At 40.2% G+C, this 24,976-nt stretch overlaps 2 protein-coding genes across 2 annotated transcripts in view; both read right to left on the bottom strand.

Moving 5' to 3' along the window:
- LOC100477369 (UDP-glucuronosyltransferase 3A2-like) overlaps window positions 1–15,982 on the bottom strand; it is a 31,001-nt gene extending 15,019 nt beyond the window's left edge. The window contains exons 1-3 of the mRNA XM_034657016.1: window positions 15,851–15,982; window positions 13,482–13,583; window positions 464–572 (exon numbers count right to left, since the gene is read on the bottom strand). Coding sequence (XP_034512907.1) covers window positions 464–572; window positions 13,482–13,583; window positions 15,851–15,944 — 305 coding nt within the window. The 5' untranslated portion in view covers window positions 15,945–15,982. The remainder of the gene's footprint in view (window positions 1–463; window positions 573–13,481; window positions 13,584–15,850) is intronic.
- Window positions 15,983–19,887: 3,905 nt separating this feature from the next.
- Window positions 19,888–24,976, bottom strand: part of LOC100477988 (UDP-glucuronosyltransferase 3A1) — a 42,097-nt gene continuing 37,008 nt past the window's right edge. Inside the window, 3 exon segments of the mRNA XM_034657015.1 lie at window positions 19,888–23,451; window positions 23,453–23,539; window positions 24,677–24,896. Coding sequence (XP_034512906.1) covers window positions 23,265–23,451; window positions 23,453–23,539; window positions 24,677–24,896 — 494 coding nt within the window. The 3' untranslated portion in view covers window positions 19,888–23,264.

Here is a 24,976-nt window from a genome sequence, read left to right as displayed (position 1 = left end):
TTGCAAGGAAGATCCAGAGGAACAGCCCCCCTCACAATACAAAATACATTCATGCTTTCACTATGGACTCTGGGAAACAAACTGAGGGTTTTAGAGGGGAGAGGGGTGGGGGGATAGGCTAGCCCGGTGATGGGTATTAAGGAGGGCACGTACTGCATGGAACACTGGGTGTTATATGCAAACAATGAACCATGGAGCACTACATCAAAAACTAATTACATACTGTATGGTGACTAACATACCATAATAAAAAAAAAACCATAAAAAACATTCATGCTTTCAATGGAAGAGCCACAGTATACACAGACTGGATGATTGGTAGTGCAGAACTCACCCACTCCATCCATCCATCCATTCACCCACCTATCCATCCATCTCTCTTAAACTCACAGCAAGTATCCATGCATGCAACCTCCTATCACTAAAATGACAAGTCTTTCATTCAGAGAATAAAAGAAATTACCTGCCATGCAAAGCTTCTGTCACAAAGAAATCAAAAGTGTTATTAAAATCTTTTCTATGATCTTCAGGCGGAAGCCAACTGATAACTTTGTATGAAATTTCATTCTTTTCTAAAAAAAATACAATAAAAAGGTAAAACACCAATAAGGAAATGTTTAATTACACCATACAACCTAAATTAACATTAACATGATGATATCATGGTTTCTTTATTCCGAGGTTTGTACATATATTCAAATGTTTGCTTTTTGACCTTGGGTTTGGTTTGGTTTTTCTGCTTTCTCATTTCTTCAGTCATGCAACCTGCTAAACTTTATTGAGAACCACATAATGATACAGTCACTTTTATTCACTTTAAAGTACTGGCAGTTTCTATTTAAATTTTACACTTAAAGGTGTAATTATTCACCATTTTTAGGTGAGGAAGGAGTACCAGATAATTTGTCAAGAGTGCACATACAGTGAATGGTATACTTTGTAACTAATTACATATCTTATTTTACCCCAGCTCCCCAGTCATTTCCCATTTAGAAAAAGAAATCATTTTTATTAAAATTAAAAGTGATACATGCACAGGTTTTTCTATCAGCCAAAAAACTACCAACACCTTAATTTTAAAAAGTAGTCCTCTGCAGCCCTACTTCACATCCTAGCATTTCCCCCGTAACTCATGTGTAAAAAAGAGTCTGACACCATTTTTGAAGTTGGAATGATGACAGCTTTCAAGCTCCATCTCCCCCTTAACCTTCTGTGACATATCTTGGCAAACAGAGAAGAAAGCCTCAACATGCCCTCCCTTCTGTGAGCAAGAGATTCAAGCCAAGAAAGCCAGAACCCAAGTAAGGGAATCCTCACCTCCACCTTATTCAGAAGCTTCCGTAATTGGCATTTAGAGACAAAGTATGGGTTCAGGTTTTCAGTGGCCCTGGGTCATGTGTCTCACACAAACCTGTTTTCTGTGTCAGCTTGGATTGTGCTTCTGAATCCCAGCATGAGCCGTGATTGATACAAGGCTAAGGAGAACCCTGTGACCAATAATTGTGTATTTCAAGGACTGCCCCCATTATAAACATGCTCTGGGTAAGACTGATTCCAGTTTACAAGCCCACAGAATGGTTGAAGAAGGGTGGTCACTATGTCATATGATGAGATTCACACCCATAAAATTAGAAGGCGCACTACAACCTTAGAAAATGCCTTTGCTACTGCTGCTGATTATAACTCCGCAGCTAAAAGAAAACCGTGACTAACATTATAATATGGTAAAACACTGATGACATGCCCATGCAGTTAATTCAAGGAGTTCAATCAACTCAGGTTAATTTCATGTCTCTCAAAATTACAACCAGTGAGGCCCCTAGCCTTGATGACACTAATTGGGATATTCTGAAGAAGAAACTTACAAATATGAGCAGGCTAGAATGGACATCATCCCCAAAATACATCTAATAACAACCCAAAGAAAGAGGAAAGAGAAGGTCAAGGCAGGGTGGGAGAGTCAGGAAAGAAATTATAAAATAGTTCTGTTTTTATAAATGTGGAATGTAACATTACTTTTTAAAAAGTCTGTAACGGAAGAAAGACACAGATAGGATTTTGTGCCTCTAAATCAGAGCTTATAAATACTTTTAGCATCAGATGAGTTGAGCCACCAACAAACTTTAATGGTTTAATACTGGGGCAACAATAACAGATATATGAGAAGAACCCACTAAATATATCCGGAAATTTTCGGTACTCTTAGGAGTCAAAAAAGATAGATGACAAATTTGCATGCCCTGTCTTAGCTACCGGGATTAAATAACCCATTGTCATAACAGCCATTTTTTTACATTATTTCCTAGTGGCTATAATTGCTCTTGATAGGTAAGAAGTCAAAAATTAAAATAAAATTAAAGTTGGGGCATTTACGGTCAGCTTGACAAAAAGGGACCCTTTGGATCTGCCCAACATATTAAAAATGTTAATACAACCCATAAACAATGCCTGTAAGGATTAAATCCCATTATAAAAGATCTATTAAGCAAAGGAGTGATTATCTCCACTGGTTTTCCATTTAATGGCCCAGGTTAGACTATTCTTAAACCAGGAAATAAGTAACGCTGCCTTGCAGCGGATTAATATAACCTTATTGTGCCATGACACATCCTATTAAGACCCCTAATTTCCAATGTTATTGAAGTTGCTGACTATATCTAAGTACTAATAGACACTTTGCAAGCATAGATTTGGTAATATGTTCTGTTCACTTCCTATTTCCACAAGCTCTCAGCTGCAGTGTCTCTTCACCTTCATCTTGGCAGGACACAAATCACTTGTAACTGGCTTCTCATGGACTACCTCAACAGCCCTGCTCACAAGCTTTGCTGGCAAGATCTTAACCACCTTCAACTTTCTCCAGATGCACATGTGTGACACTGCATGGAAGACAACCTCCTTTCACAGAGATTCGTCCAGCGCACGCATGCAGGACACAAACATTCACACAGGAGCTCGCAGGAGGGATGTGCTGCTGCCCCACACAAAGCAACCCATGGCACCTCAGCTGAATCCCTGAGAACAACTGCTTGTCAGTGGAAGGCCTTTCCATCCCTGACACCAACAAGAAACAACTATTGTGGGTCCACTTCCACCAGGAGTGTATAAGGAGCTTTCCGGGACACACATTCAAACAGAAACTGGTGAAAGTTTTCTTTTATATATACACACACATATTCAATTATATATATATAGATAGATATAGATATAGAAATATCTATATATATATAGATATATATATAGATATAGATAGATAGATGATAGATAGATGATAGATAGATGATAGATAGATAGATAGATTAGATAGATAGATGATAGATAGATAGATAGATAGATAGATAGATAGATAGATAGATAGATATGGCAAAAGATAAGTCAAAAGGTAGTAGTGAAGATTCTGGGAAGATGGCAAAGCACCAGGAATCTGTCTCCCCACCAAGATAACAATTGACTGGCAGAATTTGTCTAAAATATCTATTCTGGAACCTTGCAGTCAACTTCCAGGGAAGGCTTTAACTGTAAAGTGCAGATAATTTTAGTTAATTTCAGTTATTTTAGCTCTGATCACAGCACCAGTTACCCATCCCCCACATACATCTCATGGCAGGCAGCTGAACATGTGTTCATAAAGCAGCTTGCACATAGGTTTCAGGAGCCAGAGTGGGTAAGAAGGACCTTCTCCAGATCTCAGGTATCTGTGCTGTGACTGTGGATTGCTGCTTCTGATCACAGAGGTGCAAACAGAGTAGGCAGCAATGTTTTGCAACATGCTCTTTTTTTCTCAAGCACCTTCCATTCTGGCTGAATGGACTTTTAAGGGTCTTAAAAGACTGATGTTCTTTTTTTCTCACTGATTTTTCTGTTTTTCCTCTTATGGAGACAAACTTTAAGGTCTAGGACATCAGACAAAAACTACATATATGATGAAAATTAGAAAGTGTCCATGTCCAGGAAAAGGCTAAGGAAAGACCTAAGAAAACCAAAATTTACACCTCATATTGATACTCACCCAAAGGCACCCTAAAACAATCACAAAATAAAACAATAAACCAAATTAATAAAAAAAAATCTGCAAACCCTGAAGAAGGGAAGTCTCATATCCAGATTTAACACATTGTTAAATTCAACTGGTCAGTGATCAATAAAAAACTCAAGACACACCAAACAACAGGAAACTGACCCTATTCAGAGGAAAATAATAAATCAACAAACTGTCCCTGAGAAAGACCTGATGGCAGATATGTCGGACTATGATTTTAAAATAACTACCGTAATAACTGCCGTAAATTCCTTTGGTTCTCAGAGAACCAAAGGAAGATGTAAAGAAGGTCAAGGAAAAGTGTATGCAAAATTGAAATGTCAATAAAGGCACAGAAAATCTAAAAGGAACCAAAAATAAAATTTAGAACTGAAAAATGCAATAAATGAAATGAAAATTTCACTAGAGGGATTCAAAGGCAGATTTGAACAAGCAGAAGAAATAATCAGTGAACCTGGAGATAAGACCATGGAAATTATGAAGTGTGAAGAACAGAAAGTTAAAACATTGAAGAAAAGAGGACACAGCCTAAGGGAACAAAATATGCATTGTGGATGCTCAGAAGGCAAAGAGAGAAATAAAAGGATAGAGAGAATATTTTACATAATAATGGCCGAAAACCTTCCAAACTGGATGAAAGATATGAATATAAACATCCAAGAAGCTCAACAAACTCTAAGGAAAATGAACTCAAATACACACATCATAATCAAACTTTAGAAAGATAAAGAGAGAATACTAAAAGCAGCAAGAGAAAAGAGACTTATCATATACAAGTGATTGTCAATGAGATGATCAATATATTTCTAAGCAGAAATTTTGGAGGCCATAAGGCAGTGGGCTAATATAGTCAAAACGTTAAAAGAAAAAAAATGAGCAACAAAAAATTCTGTGTCTGACAATACCGTATTTCAAAAGTGAGGGTGAAATTCAGATATTCCCAGATAAACAAAAGCTAAGGTAGGTCATTACCACTAGATCTATACTGACAGAAATGTTCAAAGGAGCCCTCCAGAAAAAAATAAAAGGATACCAGATAGTAACTCAAAGGTGTATGGAAAAATAAAGATTTTAATAGAGGTAAATGCATAGGAAATTATAAAGTTAGTATCATAGCAATGCTTTCTAATTGCACTTGTGGTTTCTACATGATTTATGAAACTAGTACATTTTTTTAAACCAAGCATTAGTTTAAAAACAAGTCTTACTTAAACTTTGTTTATAACTCCAATCAAGTTTTCTCTGTAGTTTAATGTACTAACACATTTAAATTAATGATAATTTATGATTGGGGGCACACAAGGTACAAAAATGTAATTTTGTGTTGTCAACAATTCAAGGGGGTGGATGAGCTAAGCATTATAAGGAGAGAATTTTTGAATGTTATTAAAGTTAAACTGGTAAAAATTAAAATATGAGTAACATATATTTATGTTAAATTAAATCCCCAAGGTAACACACATAAAAAATAGGTATAGAATATACACAAAAGGAAATGACAAAAGAACTTAAACATTTCATGACAAAGAATCAACTAAGCACAAAAGAAACAGTAATACAGAAAGTAAGGGCCAAAAAAGCTATAAGGAATATAAAAAAAAAATTGCAAAACGACAGATTTAAGTTTCTCCTTATCAGTAATTACATTCAATGTACATGGATTAAACTCTCCAGTGAAAAGACAGACATTGGCACAACAGATAAAAATATAGGAACCAGGGGTGCCTGGGTGGCGCAGTCATTAAGCATCTGCCTTCGGCTCAGGACGTGATCCCAGCGTTCTGGGATCGAGCCCCACATCAGGCTCCTCCACTAGGAGTCTGCTTCTTCCTCTCCCACTCCCCCTGCTTGTGTTCCCTCTCCCTCTGGCTGTCTCTGTCAAATAAATAAATAAAATCTTTTTTAAAAAATACACGAACCAATTGTAATAGCCTTGTATGGTGACAAATAGTGTGAGCATTTTTGGTGAGCACTTGTGGTGAGCACTTCATAACACGTACAGTTGGTAAATCATTATGTCTGACAGCTGAAACTAATGTAACACTGTGTATCAACTACACTTCAATAAAAAGTAATACTTTAAAAATTAAAAATAAAATGGGTTAATAATGGGGGAAAGAGGGTGTGGGGTGTATGGGAGCTTCCTATAATATCTTTGCAACTTTTCTGTAGATTTACAATTATTCCAAAATAAGAAAATGTATTTAAAAAATAAATACAAAAACAAGAAGCTCACAAACACACACACAACTACATACACTGTCTACAAGAGACTCCCTTTGGATCCAATTTTCTTTAGAAAGGGAAATGATGGGAAAAGATATCCCAAGTTAGGAATAAGCAAAAGAAAGCAGATGAGCAAATAACAATCACAATAGACTCTAAATCAAATAAGATTGCAAAAGACAAAGAAGGACATTATATATTAATATGTTTCAACACAGCAAGAAGATATAACTATTACAAACACATACACACCTAATCAGAGGCCATCAAAATAGCTAAAGCAATAACTGACACAATAGAGGGAGAAACAGACACTTCTATACAATCACTGGACATTTCAACACCCACTCTCAGCAATGGATAGAAAAACCAGAATATCAGTAAGGAGACAGAAGACTTACACACATTGATCCACTAGGTGTAACAGACATACATGGACCACTCTACTGAAAAACAGGATACACATTCTTCTCAAGGGTACATAGGACATTTTCCAGCAGAGTCCATTGTTCAGCCACAAATAAGTCCCAATAGATGTTAAAACATACTTATCACAGTCTACCTGACCACACCACGATGAAGTTAGAAATCAACAACAGACGGAAAACTGGAAAACTCACAAATTATGGAAATTTTAACAATACCCTTTTAAATAACACAGGTATCAAAAAAAAATCACAAGGGAAATCATAAAATACATAGAGACAAAAATAAGGATGCAATATACTAAACTTATGGGATGCACCAAAAGCAGCAGTTAAAAGGAAATTTACAGCTTTCAATGCCTACATTAAAAAGGAAGTCATCAAATTAATAACCTATTCTGCCAGCTGAAGACACTGGGGGAGAAAGTGTACTAAACCTAAAACAAAACTAAGGTTGGGGGCAAACTAATAAAATTGGAAATAGAAAACCAATAGGAATCAATGAAAGCAGAGCCTGTTCTTTGAAAAGATCAAGAAAATTCACAAACAAGAAAGATACAAATGATTAGGAACAGAAATGAAAGAAGGAACGCTACTAATGACCACACAGAAATGAAGCGGACTATAGGAGAATTCTATGAACTTGAGATGGCAATAAATTAGGCAACAGAAGATACGGACAGATTCTTAGAAAGACAGAAACTACCAAAGTTAAAGAAGAAAAAGACATTCCAAAGAGACCCATAAAGAGGAAAGGTTGTTCCCTTTGGGGAAAGAGCACAGAATCTCTTGCCATAGAGATATCCAAACTACAAATGAAGGTTACACACGTGTCTCCACACACCAAAGGCACAATATACAGCCTCGAGCAAGGCTCCTTATCCTCTACAGATTTTCAGACATTACTGATCATGACCAAGGCACTGATTCACTTCTCTACGTGCACAACGCTGGTCTTTCGAGCAAGACATTCAGTGAAACATTCACCTCCCTCACCAGCCTCAGGCAGCAGGTGTCATAAAATGTCATAACGACTGATTTACACAAGCTCAAACGGAAATATATGAAACACAGAACGTTCTGGTCATCAGTCAAACATGAAGGGAAAAGCCCATCCCAGCCCCAAGACCAACCACCATAAAAACCCAAATACATCCTCCTGTTCCTGCTCTTTCAATGTATGTTTGGACCAGCTTGGGCGTTGCCTTACTGTCCTCAATAAGCCTGATTATGTTATTAATAAGCCATTGTGTTTTTTTAAAAGATTTTATTTTGAAGTAATCTTTTCACCCAAATTGGGGCTGGAGCCCACAAAGCTCAGATGGAGAGTGAAGGACTTGAATGAGCCAGGCTGGTGCCCTTAATTAACCATTTTATAACCTCTTTGTGTGTAATAAGGCCATCCAAGTCTCAACATCCAAACCTAACTTTGGGGTGGGGAGAGACAGCCTGTCTCTCAGGGTGGCTAAAACAATTAACGAAGAAATATACTAATTCTTTTTTTTTAAGATTTTATCTATTTATTTGACAGAGAAAGAGAGAAAGAGCATGTGCACAAGCAGGGATAGAGGGAGAGGGAGAAGCAGGCTCCCCATTGAGCAGGGAGCCCCATCCGGGGCTTGATCCCAGGACCCTAGGATCATGACCCGAGCTGAAGGCAGACGCTCAACCAGCTGAGCCATTCAGGCACCCCAGAAAAATACTAATCCTAACTAAACTCTTCAAGAAAATTGGAAGAGGAACACTACCTAATTATTCTACCAGGAAAGTATTGCACTGACATCATTGCCAGGAAAAAAAAAAATTACATAATGAAGGGAAGAATGAAGAGGGGGCCAACAGAAGGGGGAATGAATCATGAGAGACTGTGGACTCTGGCAAACAAACTGAGGGCTTCAGAGGGGAGGGTTGTGGGGGAATGAGAAAGGCTGGTGATGGGTAGTAAGGAGGGCACGTATTGCATGGTGCACTGGGTGTTATACGCAACTAATGAATCATGGAACATTGCATCAAAAACTGGGGATGCACTGTATGGTGACTAATATAACAAAATAAAATTATCAAAAAAAAAAAAAAAGAAATCACATAATGATGGCCCAAAGGGACACAGATACAAAATTTTAAACCAAAATTTAAACAAACTAGGGGCGCCTAGATGACTCAGTCTTTTTAAGTGTCTGCCTTCAGCTCAGGTCATGATCTCAGGGTCCTGGTATCCAGCCCTGCAGCAGACTTCCTTCTCAGTGCAGAGTCTGCTTCTCTATCCCTCTACCTCTGCCGCTCCACCTGCTTGTGTTCTCTCACTCTCAAATAAATAAAATCTTTTTTAAAAAAAATTTAAGCAAACATCTAAAATTACAATAAAAGAGAAAATACATCTTGACCAAGTGGTATTGTTCCCACAATACAATGTTAATTTAACATTTGAAAATCAATTAGTGACTCTCATCATTTTGACAGAATCAGAAAAAAATTATATATTCATACCAATACATGTAGGGAAAACGTGAAATGACACTTCAACAAGTTAAAAATCGTGCTCTTCAAAAGACACTGGTAAGAGTGAAAAAATAAGTCATGGACTGTGAAAGAATATTTGCAAAACTTGTATCTGATAAAATACTTATATCCTAAATATATATATCAAGAACTCTGAAGACTCTATAATAAGAAAACAAATGACCTAATTTAAAAATGGGCAAAATTTGGGAAACACTTCATCCGTGAAGATAATATGGTTGACAAATAACCACATGAAAAAATGCTTAGCATCATTAATAATAAAGGAAATGCATACAAAAACTACCATGAAATACAACTAAACACCCACAGAACGATGGCTAAAAGTAAAAAGATGAACCATACCAAGTATTGACAAGGACGTGGTGTGCATAGAACCTGCAGTAACTTCTGGTGAGAATGAGGAATGTTACAGTCTCTTGAGAAACACTGTGACCATTTCTTAAAAACTTAAACATATACCAAAACTATGGTTCGGCCACTGTACTCCTACCACTCAATTCAGAGAAAAGATAGTTACATATTCATTCAAAAACTTGTACACAAATCTTTATAGCAGGTTTGTTCGTAGTAGCTCAAAACAGGAGACAACCCAAATGCCCATCAACACCCAACTAAATAAACACACTGTGGTAATCCATACATAGAACACTATTCAGCAATAAAAGGGAATGAACTATGCATACGCACGCTATAAAGGAAACTCAAAATATTTTTGGCTGATGGACCCCTGGGACGCTCAGTCAGTTAAGCGTCTGCCTTTGGCTCAGGTCATCATCTCAGGGTCCTGGGATGGAGCCCCACATCTGACTCCCTGCTCAGCAAGAGTCCACTTCTCCATCTCTCCCTCTTCCTCAGTCCCTTCTCCACCTTGTGCTCTCTCTCTGTCATATATGAGCTCTTTCTCTCTCTCTAAAATGAATAAAAACTTTAAAGAAAAATAAATTGTAAAAAATTAAAAGATACATATATTTTTTGCTGAGCATAATGAACCAAAATAACGGTACAAAACTGTGATCCCATTTATCTAAAGTCTGTGTGATGTACTCTAACACACGGTTACATATTAAGGATTGACTTGCAATGGGAATAGAAAAGTGGGAGGGCCTGGAGGGGAGATTGCAAAAGGAGATTAGAAATTTTCTGGTGGAGGAACAAATATATGTTATCTTGATTATGTTGATGGTTTCACAGGTATATACAGACATGTATATATATGTATATCTCAGCATATGTATACGTCCAAATATATCAACTTGTATATTTTAAATATAAGCAGTTTATTATATGCTAATATTACTTAAATACAATGGTTTAAATAATGATGATAAGGAACTTCAGTCTGTGGCCACTGGAAGGTGACAGGACCATATTAAATTCCTGCTTTAAACAACTAAATTAAACCGGGCCAAACGTATGTTAAAATGGTTTTTAGACATGGCACCCCAGGTAGTGCACAACATTCATGGACGGCTGGAGAAAACTTCCAAGATACAGCTCATAGAGAAGGACCCAGATGTGGCCTGGCCATCTCCCTGAGGGGAGCACTTCAGATTTGGGGGAGGACTTGGCAGCTAGAATTCACAAGGCAGAATACTGGAATTCCACTAGAGAGCTATAGGGAGAGAAAGCTCTGGGGTTGGGGTCTTCCTGAGAACAGTCAATGCAAACACGTGATGAAATTTCCCCAGGAACCATAAAGAATAAACAGAACAAAACCCAGAGGTTATACAGAGCCTCTTCTCAAGCCGCTACTCTGCTTTGACAGTTGAAGAACTAAAGGAAAGCTCCCCGATCAGCTAGCTAAAGGTGCATTTTGATCTAACTCCTGTAACTTTCTCTCGACAGGTTCTAAAATTCAGAGGGAAAGGTGGTTGTAATTTATTAAACTCTGTAAACTCCAGTAGTAAGATTTGACCTGGGGGCACCTGGGTGGCTCAGTTTGTTAAGTGTCCAACTGTTGGTGTCAGCTCAGGTCATGATTTCAGGTTCCTGAGATGAAGCCCGGCATCAGCTCCGTGCTCAGCAGAGTCAGCTTGGGTTTCTCTCTCTCCCCCTCTGCATAATCCCTTCACTGGCTATCTCTCTCTCTCTCTCTCTCTCTCTCTCTCAAATAAATATTTTTTAAAAAAAAGGAAAGAAAGAAAGAAATCGACCTCACCCTGATAACAGCAGACTATGATACTAAGATACTCACCCAGGGTAAATGTGAGCACTACTTGGTAGATTATCTGAGGAGCCCATGAGTCCCCTGAATTCCAACATAGGGCTTCCTTACATTAGCTGCTGATCTGCTCTCCTACCTCCATACCCAACAAAAGCAGAACTAACTAGCTGAAAGGGGTAGAACTGTCTAGTCCCAATAATGTACCTCCAGGCAGAACTTCACTTGAGTGTTTGTAGGCAAGCCTCTGAGAATCAATGATGTAACTGCACAGACCCGCAAAACAAAGAAGACCTGTCACCTGGGGAATGTCTGCCTGGTAGACAGAGAGGTACAGTAAGCTCTCTTAGGAAAAGGAAAATGCAGACAATTAAGTCTTCTGTAGGGTGGCATCTTATCCTCATGATTTCAGTTACTGATTGAAAAATCTTATGACTCAGTATTAGAAACTGAGGTTGCTTCAATATTTCTGAAGTCATTTGTTCATTAAAGTTGTAAATAAAAACCCTACAGGGAAGTTATCAAAGCAGGTAGTTAATACAGTTTCAAAAGTTTCAATATGGAGTGTTGAATCAGGTCAACAAAAACAATCCAATCACATGTTTCCTTATTTGCAGACCTCTACCAAAGTCTACTGCTGAAGAGAAAAATAAATAATCCATTTCAAAACCTCAGAAATTCCCAGTGAACGGTAAATATTGCAAGAAACTCTGGACCATTAAAACTTGGAACCAAGAACAAAACTAAGGGAATCCATGGGTTCTCTGAATGGTTTGTAGTTTGCAGTGTGGGTATGTGTGTTAAAGAAGTAGAGGGTCTAAAGCCTTCAGCAGTACCTCAATCACTGGGAACCACCAAAATGAAAGGGTCATGGACTACAACTACCATGGTGGGCAGTCAAGGCAAATACACAATCGGACTGACAGGGCAGATACAAAGGGATGTGTACAGAAAGGATATCTAGTGAACAACACAGAACCTGATCTAAAGGGTGATTAAACAGCAACAGAGCCTGAAGTTCATCTTCAGAATTTCATAACTGCTCAGACTTGTTTTTCAACAAAAATGGTTAATTTTGGATTTTTTTAAATTGAAATTTTAGCAATTCTGAATGAGACTCCCAGAGCTTGAATTTCCAGATCCACCCATGAGATTATTAACCTGCTGTGTGGAATTAAATAAATCTTTTGAGTTCTCTGGGCCTCAGGGCCTCTGTGCCCTTGTCTGACTTGACAAGACTGATGAGCTCCATCTTAGCTACAAATTTTTTGGATTTTTTAAAATTAAAATTCATTAGCCAATATACAACACATCATTGGTTTTTGATGTAATGGTCAATGATTCAGTAGTTGCATGTAACACCTTACACCAGTCAGAATAGCTAAAATCAACAAGATTGAGAACAACAAATGTTGGCAAAGATGCGGAGAAAGGCGAACCTCTTACATTGTTGGTGGGAATGCAAGCTGGTACAGCCACTCTGGAAAACATTATGGATGTTTCTCAACAAGTTAAATACAGAACCACCCTATGACTCAGCAATTGCACTACTGGGTATTTACCCCAAGGACTCGAGAACTTCTGACATCACTCTGCACAAGTCATGGGCAGCCAGGGACGCCTCAAGAATATAGCATCATCTCATTGATAGATCTGATCCTAGTACATGGTTAAAAAGCTCTCTTAAAGTTCAGGTCTCATAACAGAAGTAGAAAGTAACCTATAAAACAGGAAGAGCAGCTCTCCTTACATAACAGAAACTATAAATATGGCTGAACACTCCCATTCAACACAATTAAAGGCACACCATAGAGTAGCAGTTATCAAAATGATCAATAATGATACACGAAGCTTTGCCTAAATGAAGTGACACCTAGCTGAGGGGGTAAAACATGGAGTTATGGCATGTGGAGGCAGGTCTACAGATCTTAATATGATATCCAGCAGGTAGCATAAACACACACGCACACATTTCTCCCCTTCACTCAAAATAGCTAGATTCAAACGGAATTTGTGCTAAGCAGTGCTATACGGAAGACATTGTCTCTCTGGGATAGAATTCAATGATTACAAACAAACAAACAAACAAACAAAAAACCCCACACACCTGGGATTAAAAATTCTTCTCCATAAAGAAGCATGGTGACATTATGACCATGATCTTGAAGAATCTGAGATACCCGGTCCAGCAATAGATAATGGCTTCCACCTAGGAAAAATACGAAATTTCATTTTGTAAAGATGAGAACAGAGGGTCTGAAATTGATGTGGTGGATAGAGAAATCCAAGGTAAGAGGGCAGAGAGTTGACTCTGAGCAGAGGAAGATGAGTTTCTTCAGTTCCCCTGTCTCACTTTGGGTAAGCAGCAGCCAAGACACTTACCCAGTGTCTGCCCAAATCTTAATCTGTGGAAGTCTTCCATCAAGATTTCCTTTTGTGACTCATGGTCTCCATGTCAGTGTGACAAGCTTCTCTTCTTAGGCCTTAGGAGTTCCTGATCCTAGGTACATACTGATTTTAGCCAGCCCTTATGGGGACACAGTGGAAATTAGGCACAGTACTGTGTGTGAGAGTGGGAAGCATTCCTATTGACAATTCGTCAGAGCTCTTCATGGAATCCTTCCCTTAGGAAATTCATGTTAGAGTCAGACCCAGAAACTGGAAACGTGAACATCAATCCAGGAAATAGCTATTGGAGCAGAAGGAGGTAGACCCACCACTTAGAATCAAAATCCTTGAGACTGAAAAATATTTGGTGGGATGTTTCCAGTTGGAGCTTAAAAATTGCTGAACATCAAATTAAGGCATTCAGGATAACTGTGGGCACTTGGGTAAACTGCAGGATCCTGCACATGACAGACGGGGATATCTTCATCCTATGATTCCTGAGATTCTAAGGAAAGAGAAGCTCGATCCTCTGGGAGGTATAGGTTCTATCAGTGCAATGACTCTGTAAGACCATAAGCCATCATAGGGATTTTTGTTGAATCTATGGGTCTCAGCAGCAGAGAAAGTCAGAATAGGAGGAAAGCAATAGAATTTGCCCACGTGGGAAGTGAAGATTATTTGTAAGATGAAGATCTCCTGATGATTGGATCTGCAAGAGGGACGTCGGACCACAGTAATGGTGTGTATCTGTGGAAATTACTCCAGTTTTTTTATATCTATACTTGTCTTCCTGAGATAACATCGATTACATAAAACACAAACCCCTACCCCCTCAGAGTGCCTGCGTTGGCTCACATTAAATCCGTGTAAGAAACGGGTACATGAGAGAAGCCATCCACAGAGGCAGACATTCCTGAGGGTCTTGGTGAGCCCAGTGCATTCTGGGCCAGAGGCGGGGCTTCCAGCGCTTCTAAACCACACACCTGCTCCCTCCCAGAATCCATGTACTTTCAAACAGTGAGAAAGCTCTTTTTTTCTGCTACCTCTATCGTTAAAAACTAGATTTAAAATAGAAAACAGTTTTTTAAATACTGATTTTTAGGAATTCCCCACTACTGTAAAGAGTAGATTCTGGGGAAGAGAACAGGTTTGAGGTAAGAAACAGTGAGTAAAGTCCGAGTGTGTCCATCAGGGAGGTCTGATGTGCTCTTGCAAAAGGCCCCTCACTCCCCTGACCCTCAGGTTCCCTGTCAAGAAATAAAAGGGGGATGCCCCATTAGATGAACACTGTGGTTTCTTCCAGCTCTAGGAACCCCAAACTCATAGAGATCTAAAAGTGATCCAGAGAGTCCACTAGCCTTTCACAGTGGATCCAAAATATTCTTGGGGAAACTCCAACCTATGAAAACTCATTATCCTAATAAATGTTCCTGTTCCCCCCTTCTGTTCCCTTTGGGGAAAAGTAAGGGGATAAAACTCAGTTGACAAAATTAACTGCTTCACTGTCCTTCAAATCTTTCCAGCAGCAAGGGCAAAAGAGAGAGGGGTTCTCAAGAACTTGATTGTCTCGGGGCCCCCTCCTCTGCCCTGTCAGTCCTCCAGGTGTCCTGTTAATGATAGATTTTCAGTCTGTCCTGCCTCCCCCAGGAGTCCCTGTCCTTGGCCTCCAAGAGCCCAAAACTGACCTCAAATTCCACTTTCTACTGGCATCTACTCCGCATCCCCAGATTTTTGGGGTGTGCCTCTGAAAGTATCCTCCTTCATTGGAGTAAATGGCTTAAGGTCTCCAGGTCAGCACTGGATCTAAACACTGGCGCCAGCCATGCACCTTGGGAAGCACCTCCAGAGCAGATAAAATGAGAGGAAAGGACACCGCTGATTTCTCCACAACTAACTTCCCTACCCCCAGCAGTAGGGACCCCACTCTGCCACTCCAGGCCCACTCCCTTTTCTCCCTCCTCTAACCCATTACCCAAGCCTTGTAAGGAAAACCACATAGAATGACCCCCTGACCCATGGGTGTGTGCCTGAGCACAGGAGCAGGTGCCTGGGATTCACCTGACTCCAATTCCCCTGACAAACACTCACCCAGTGAGGAGGCAGTCAGAATTTTGGTGGCCTCTGGGAGCAGGAACCCAGGCAGAAGGAAGCCTGCTAGCAACAACATTCCCTTCCACGCCATCTAGCTCCTGTGCCAGCTGTGTCACCCAGCCCTGTGCCCAGAGCCCTGTGCCCTGCACAGTGACCTGTGGGCTCTGGGGACACGTGCTGCACTGGCAGCCAAGGAAATGGGCTGGCAGGCAGCTGGGGAAGAGGAGAGGGGTGGATCCCGCCTGTCTTCTGTTGGGTTTGTCACTTCTGGCCCTTCGGCTCCTCCTCCCAGAGTGTTTGCTCTACTGGCCAATCAGTCCTCACCCTTCCTAACTTGGAGCAGTGGGAAGGAGGAGTTAGTGAGCTTTCCTTAACCCCTCTCTGTCCTTGATAACACCACACTCTCCATAGAGAAGATAATCTGAACCAGGAATGGTAGGAACCTTAGGAAGTCACTTCCAAGATAGTTCCACCTCCAGGTGACCCAGTTCTATCTCCATTTTAAGAAACTTCTTATGAGGGGCGCCTGGGTGGCATAGCGGTTAAGCGTCTGCCTTCGGCTCAGGGCGTGATCCCAGCGTTCTGGGATCGAGCCCCACATCAGGCTCCTCTGCTATGAGCCTGCTTCTTCCTCTCCCACTCCCCCTGCTTGTGTTCCCTCTCTCGCTGGCTTTCTCTATCTCTGTCAAATAAATAAATAAAAATCTTTAAAAAAAAAAGAAAAGAAAAGAAAAGAAACTTCTTATGAATTTTCCACCTCTTAACTGCTCTGTTGACCTCATTGTGACATCCCCATGCCCCATTTCCCCAGGTACCTGCTTAAAATCTTTGCTACTATTCCAGTCTCAAGATCCCAAGAGCTGATTTCCAAAGAAAAATTACCTACACTTATTGCTCAGAGAGATTCTTTGGAAAGTAACCTACTGTTGACAAGTGCCAGTGTCCACTAAGTGTTAAGCCCTGCTGGAGGGCCAGTTCTTGACCTGAAACACTGAATCTCTAAAGGTCAGTCTATAGTTTGAATGGCCATGACAAAATAGGACTGGATGGTAGGCACCAAGAAGGTCTAGTCTTATGTTTGAGCTTATTTATTAGAAAGGTTGTAAAACTGTCCCAACATAATTCCAGTTTTCCCTTGTACTATGGGATTGCATGCATGTGCATTCACAATTATCATCCGTTCAGGTATTCTTGTCTTCCCAATGAAAGAATTAATCTGCATTAGGAAGGCACCATTTAATATTTATCTAATCACAGTACTTTATCTACAAACCTTATTCCAACCCTCCAATTATCCAATTAATATCCTATGACTCGATATGAATTTGCTGGTGCAGGAACCAATCCAGGATCACACATTGCATCTATTCATCTCCTTTAGTGAGGATTGGTTCTCAGCCCTTCTTTGTCTTTCATGTCATTGATATTTTAAAGAGTACAAGCTGCTTATTTTGGATGATGGATCTCAAGTTGGGCTTGCCTGATGTTTTCCCATCAGACAGGTTACTAAGGGGTTTGGTGGGAATACTACAAAGGTGGTGTTGATTCCATCGCAGTGAATCACAATGGGAAGCACATGTGTCAGATGGTCCTGTCATTAGAGATGAAAACTCTATCCTTTGTTTAAGGTGGTGTTCATCAAGATTCCCCACTGTAAAGTTGCTATTTTTTACCCTATAATAGGAAGTTAGGTGTGGGGAGACACTCTGAAGCTGTGTAAATATTTTGTTCCTACCAAATTTCACTCACTCATTTTATCATCTTTCATATTTCTTACCTGAAGCAATCATTATTGTCATGATGGCAAATTAATTATTTCTTTGACTTAATTTTCTTTTTTATCATGTGGCATTATATTTTTACAAAAAACTTTGCCTTCTCCCTGTCTATCTATCATCTATCTATCTATCTATCTCTATTTTCAGTATTTACACTTGAATCCATACTTATTCAGTGGGCTATAATTTATTACTATCATTATTTATTGGGTTGTTCCTGTGAAACTTCAATCATTTGCAAGGTTTTTCTTTCTTTTTTACACATAATTTCCTGACTCATCGTGTACTCTCTTATCATTGTCTTAAAAGAATCCATTTCTCAAGGAAGTCTTCCAATAGGGAGTGTTATTTAGAGATCTGGATATGTTTGCTAGAAGTGCTCATTGGCAATGAAGCACTGCTGTTTATATTCCTTTCAGTGGACATAGTTATTCAATATATAGATATAGATATGGATATAATATTATATATCTTTCTCTCTATATAGCCATGTGTATATTTAGTTTGTAAAAAATTGTGAATTCATACTGACACCTTCCATTTCAATTCAACACTGCAGTGGTGATATTAATCTCCTCCATTTCCATATTTGTAATATCCCTTAGTAAAGTTGAGAAATCTGACTCTCATGGTTCGTCTCCCCCTCTGTTATCTCCCCCTTCATTTTTCCCTTCCTTCTCCTCATGAAGACTATGGACTCTGGGAAACAAACTGAGGGCTTCAGAGGGGAGGGGGGTGGGGGGGATGGGCTAGCCTGGTGATGGGTATTAAGGAGGGCACGTATTGCATGGAGCACTGGGCGTTATATGCAAACAATGAATCATGGAACACTACATCAAAAACTAAGGATATACTGTATGCTGACTAACATAATAATAAAAAAATTTTAAAAAGATATCTGACTCTCAACATCTTTGGTATATTTACTTATTTGCTCAAACATCAATTCCCTGAAGTAAGGTAATCATATATTGCTTCACCAAATGGGAATAGCAAACCTATTTCATAGACTACCCAAAAAATAGATCATTCACAGTTCTTTTTTTCTTCAGATTGACAGGACAGTGTCAAAGCACTGTGTTCAAATGCAATTATGTTCATTTTTTTCCACATCAGGGTTATATCACACAATTTTGAGTTCATTTGTTTCTGTGTGTTTTAATTTTAGGTTTTCCCCTCCGTTATTTTTGATTTGGATATAAATTTACCCTGTAAAATACTAACAGGCCTCCAAAAACCAAAATGTAAAAACAGAAATCCATAGGCCTGCCACCTACTTCCATGCCCTTCCACCCTATTTAACAGCAGCCTTGTAAATAATCTATCACAGGATTCTCTGGTTTATTCTCCCTCTGCTTTGTTTTGCAAATGACTGCAGATAGATTTATATTCTTATTCTCTCCCTCTTAAAATGAGCTTACTTATATTTTTACACTTTGTTCTTTTTTACTTAACAGATACAAATTGTTTTTGTTTGTCTTGCGCAGTGTAGTTTATAGCTGCTTATTATCCCAATGTGTGCATGTACCATAGCCTCATTCCTCAATTTTAATAGTTTTTTTAATATTTAAGTATTAGGAATAGCAGTCCTCTATATGTGATGAATGTTATAAACATTTTTCTCCCATTTTTCACTTGTATTTTGACTGTACTTACGGTGATGCAGCCATGAAAAAAATTTTAATATTGTCCAGTTAGTTGAATTAGTTAACTTGTCTTTGTCATATCAGGATTTTTGATTCCTATTTAGGAAGTCTTTCCATACACACAGGTTATGGGGAAATTCACCTCTTTTTTTTTTTTCTTTTTTAGACCCAGTGTGCTGTTTTTTTTACATTACATCTCTGATATATTTAGTGTACTTTCTGATGTGGTGTGAGATATGGATCTAGTATTGTCTTTTTCCTAAATGACTATCCAATCTTCCCAACACTGTTTGTACGAGCCACCAGGTAGGTGCTGTACCAAGAAGATAAATAGAACCCAATCCCTGCCATTTAGGGTCTTGTGGCTTCTAAAAAGAAAGACATACAGGTTAACAGACAGTTTCAATATAGTAAGAACAATGCTTCAAAGAGGATGCAGTGAGTTCTGTTGTAAATGTGGTGGTCAGGCCCAGCCACACTAATGTGTTCATTAGTGGGTATTGAAGAACATGCAGTTTTGGTTTTTTTAAAGATTTTATTTATTTATTTATTTGACAGAGAGAGACAGCCAGCGAGAGAGGGAACACAAGCAGGGGGAGTGGGAGAAGAACAAGCAGGCTCATAGCGGAGAAGCCTGATGTGGGGCTCGATCCTAGAATGCTAGGATCACGCCCTGAGCCGAAGGCAGACGTTTAATGACTGCGCCACCCAGGCGCCCCGAACATGCAGTTTTTTGTTCTAACAGGAGCAGAACACGATTCTGAGAGAGGACACAGCATGGCAAAAGACAGCTACAGAACAGCACAATGTGTTGGGACAAGTGACAAAGACTCCACTCTTTGCCAAATTTTAGTCAGGATCCTCTGAAAATTCTTCTAGACTAGGGTTCAACCATAGCCTGTTGCTTTGTCCTTGTCTAGCTGAGCCCTCTTCTAGCAAAGAATCCTACTAAACGAGGTTATGGAGAATACCTCCACCCTTGATAACTGACCACTTTGGTTTTCTTGTAACAGGAATCCCTTTATCCTTGATATCTAATTAAGTTGCTCTAGTAACTGACCCTTGACAAAGATTCTCTCCTTGACCAAACCATAATAAGTACCCTGTGAATGTTTTGTGAACTAGACCCTGACATTGGAATTACATTTTCATCTCTACATGATTCAATTTAGCAGGAATCTTAAGTCAGTTTAGGCAGTCTCCCATTCTCCATATCTGATCACTCCCAATAGCTAATCAGTTTCCTCACCCTCTCCCTTTCCCCAGTGAGGTTTGATCATGCTAGCCTGCCTCTCAGCAAGAATCCTTTAGGTAGGTTTAGCCAGAATCCCCCCTTACTACTGACGTTTCTTCATAGTAATTTTCCATCCACTGTCCCCCAGTCAGCAACTCGACTAAAATTCCCACTTTTCATTGTTGTATTCAGAACTGAGCCCAATCTCTCTCTCTCGTTGCAGTCCTCCCTAAATCTATCATGATAGTCCTCCTTTGAGTAGTCTTGCTTATCATCTCAAAAAAGAGCTATTCAATAATTTATCTTTAACACCCCCTTATTCTGCTTATTGACTATGAATCCCCACCTATCCTTGCTGAACGTGGAGTTGAGTTCAGTTTCTCTTCCCTGCTGCAATAGCCTTGAAAAAAGTCTTCCTTGACAAGTTTCAAAAGTGTCCACATAATTTCTCTTTAACAGGTGTGGTAGACATGGGAAAAGGGCAAGGGGATGGTAGCCGATGCTGTGCCCACGGTGGTAAGCAGAGAAATCACAGAGGCCTTGTATTCCATGCAGTGTGAGCCACAAAGGATTTTAAATAGATGTGATGACATCAGATTTGCATGTCATCCAAACCATGATGTCAAGCCTATGGAGGATGCTTGGCGGGAACAAATTAGAGGCATCATTCTCCATGGCTCACTGGCTGCTCTTGATCCAATTTCAGGGAAAGGGGTGGGTCTGAGGAAGCACCCGCCACAGAAATGGCCTCACAAATTACCAGATGTTAGGGGAGAACAGCATGCTGGGAGGGGAGGGAGGGAGTTACCAGCTAGGAAACCTCATCCCTCAGCCCCTGTGTTGGTCATTGGGGGAAATATGGGGGCTGTTGACCCCAAAACGACACAAGAAACTGTCACATCGTCCTTGAGAGACTATTGCCACAGATCATTTCAAGTAGTTTCAAAAGCATTACAAAAACAAAACCGTGTTTCACAAACATGCACAGTCACACACCCCAAGGACACACATTTCTACACGTGACATGTTCCTGACTATCTGTGACATTCTCACAATACCAGATTCACAAAGTAGGGGGATACCAGACACCCAGTCTTGCAGACTTCAAAGGAAATGTTTTGTTAGAATTGGCAAGTGAGCAGGCCTTCCCTGTATTGATACAGGAATTATTTATAGCAGCTCTTTCATTTTTAAATTTTAATTATTATAAGATCTGTTTCCCAAACCCAGAATTAAGCAATCAAAAACTATGGTCCTCCCAGGGCCACTATATATATCTAAACGTTTCCTTTTCTATATTTTTAGCCCATGAGATACCATATATTAGAAAATTTTAAGGAGGAACTTAATTCATTTAATATGGAAAACCAATTATGAGAAAATAATCATTTGAAGATGAACTATTTTATGAAAACCATAAACCAGAAAAGCAGTCTATAGGATGAATTTAGGAATTTAGGAAAAGAGAACAAATTATTTTTTACATTATATGTATATTATATATGTGTGTGTGCATATATATATGTAATATATATGTATATATATGTGTATATATATTTATATATACATATGAAGAAAGAGAGAGAGGAGGGAGAAGAGACAGAAAAACTTTTGCAGACACAACAGAACCACCAAACCAGCCCTCCATTGCCTGAATCTGGGTTTTGTCAATGAAAAGAAAAACCAACCAAACACAAACCCTGGTGGTTAAGCCACACTTCTTCTGGCTCACGTTGCTAGGAACTGAATGTAATTCCTAAGGATGTACCACAGAGAGAGATATTCTCTGCCACATTTGGGGGGCAGATGGGTTTTCCTAAATCAACAAAGTCCTGTGAACTGCCATAGCGACAGGACCTGAGGCCCCAGAGTCTCATGCAGAGGTCCAGGTTCTGCATTTGAGTCTCCGTGACTACATTTTAAGAGTGGGAATCCTGAGAAGGGAACGGTGAAAAGTGAAAACCACAGCATCAGCTGTGGCCCAAAGGTAGGCCTGGAAGGAAGTGCTCTTCGAAGGAGGGAACTCAGCACAGAGACCACAGGTGGAGTCCTGGAAGGACCATCCCTGCCTAGCTGTAGGACGGAGGCTAGGCTTCCTGAGCTTGGAGATCAGGTGAAAAGGAGATGCAAGAGGAAGGCCCAATATGGACGAAGTGGCAAATATCTTGTCATATCATGAAATGTGAAGTTGGAGAAAGGGCAGAGAGACTGATAAGTGTCTAGGCACCCAGGCTGAAATAAGCAGGGCTCTGTGTCTAGGGGCAGGGAGTGGGGAGGAAAGCAGGGCTGTCTGCTGAAGGTTTGCGTCTAGTGAGGAGAACACTGAAGAGAGGCAAGTTAAGAAACCAAGATCAAACTCAGAGACACAGAAAGTAGAACAGGAGTTGCCAGGGTGTGGGGCTGCTGGTGGGGGCAGGCATATGAGGAATTACTATTTGATCAGCATGGAGTCTGAGTTTGGGAAGACGAAAACTGTTCTGGAATGGGTGGTGATGATGTTTCCATGATAATGTCAGTGTGTTCAATGCCACTGACTGTACAATTAATGGCTAAATAGTAAGTTCTATAAAATATATATTTTACCACAATTTGAAAAAATAATCCCAAGATTACTTCATAAGAATTTCCAAACAGAGGCAGAAACAGTGAGGAGATATTTCTGCACCACCCTCAAGTGCCAATATGGGGAAGACACCAGGGGTGTCCTGTGCTGGGGAAAGCCTTCAAGAATACCCATCAAGACTGCACCTCCATCAGGCCTTCTTCAGCTTCCTGGTCCCACACACCCATCTGGCCACCATGCCCAGCAGCTTCCCACAGAGCCACAGGGTGCCCAAGGTGACCACAAGCAGGAATAAGAAGACGTCCAGCAGGTACTGCTCATGCCACGGCTGCTGCAGGACACGGGGCTTGAGGTGTGCCGCACCCCCTGTCTGGAGGATGTTCGATCCAGCCCACCAGCCTCTGGGCAGGAGTCAGGGGGTGGGAGCGCCTGATGATGCTGGCGGCCACAGCTGCTGACTTGTACCTGTTGGCAGAGGCAGAGATGGGCATTACTCATGTGGTCTTAGGAGTCTTAGAGACCTTGTATCACATACACACACACACACACACACACACACACACGCACACACACTTTCATCCATATGTACAAAAGACTCAGTTTCAAGGAACAGTTGTTGGCCTGGCCTTGCCACAGTCTAGCTGAGTCCCACTGAAAAGTTCTAACTGGGCCCTAATGCAAAGATCCATGCATTGTGCTAAAAGTGCTAAACTATAAAAAAGTAACTAAGCTGTAAGGACAAGCCTACCCCAGGACACTTGTGGTACAATAAAGGAAAAAGTATATAGGAATATATGTGATGCACCATACACCTGATTCAGGGTAAATGTCCTGGAGACCCTAGTAAGATTACCACATCTTTGTGCTGCATGGGAATTTACCTAAGAGAACATGGGCCCTTTTACTGACTCACTTAACAGAAATTCATCCTAACTTACTTTCTGGCAACCCTGTGCTAGGCCCTGGGAGCAGAGGGGAAAACAAGAGACACGCCTGGCCATCCAGAGGAGCTTACTCTCTCCTGTCTAGTGTAAGGGACACACAATAAATTTTAAAAGAAAGAAATGGGGTAGTTACTGATCCTGAAAAGTGTTAAGATGGGAAAATGAATTACAATCGAAAAGGGTGGGAGAGAGGAGCACATTTAGGACTGTCAGACAAAGACTACCTCTCTGAGGAGAGGACATTGGAGATGAGTCTGACTGTCATGAAGGAGCCAGCCTTGTGAAGAGAAGGGAAAGATGTTCTAGGGAGCAGTACCGACAAAGGGCCTGAGGCAGGAAACAGTGTGGCATATTGGGGGACAGAAAGGCAACCTCCTACCTCAGTGTAATTCTACCAAGCACCCTGAAATATAAGACCTTTCACAGACCCTGTGTAAGTAGGTCAGAGTCTTCACAACACCAAAGGTAGAAAATTGATGTCAGCATCTACCTAAATTGCCTAGTCTTGTTCTCAGAGGAAACAGGTCAGCTGTAACCATCATACACATATGATTCCATGTCCTGGAAGTTTCAACTTTTATTGCAAAAAAGTACCACACAGTGTCCTTTGTATTTGATATCTTCATTTAGCCTAAATGACCACAAGCCCCCTCCATACCTCTTGTCTTCTATGACTTGCTTCATCTTCAGAGCCAATGTCTCTGCCTTGATCTGCTTTAACTGGATGGAGACACCAAACTTTTTGGCTTCTACTCGGACCAGGTTGTCAGGCTGGTCTCCAAGGACAGGAATCCCCACCACGGGTATGCCATGTTGGATGGCCTCCATTATGCTATTCATCCCACCATGGGTGACAAAGAGACGGATGCGTGGGTGAGCTGTTGCAAATCAGGAACATAGCAGAATATTTCAGGGTAAAGCTTCCAGAACGCCAAGGAAAGCATCAGGGTAGAAGAAA

The sequence above is a fragment of the Ailuropoda melanoleuca genome, chromosome 3 (genome assembly GCF_002007445.2).
Source record: "Ailuropoda melanoleuca isolate Jingjing chromosome 3, ASM200744v2, whole genome shotgun sequence".
Lineage (NCBI taxonomy): Eukaryota > Metazoa > Chordata > Mammalia > Carnivora > Ursidae > Ailuropoda > Ailuropoda melanoleuca.
The sequence above is the reverse complement of the archived record's forward strand: the minus strand, read 5'-3'. Positions and strand labels throughout refer to the sequence as shown.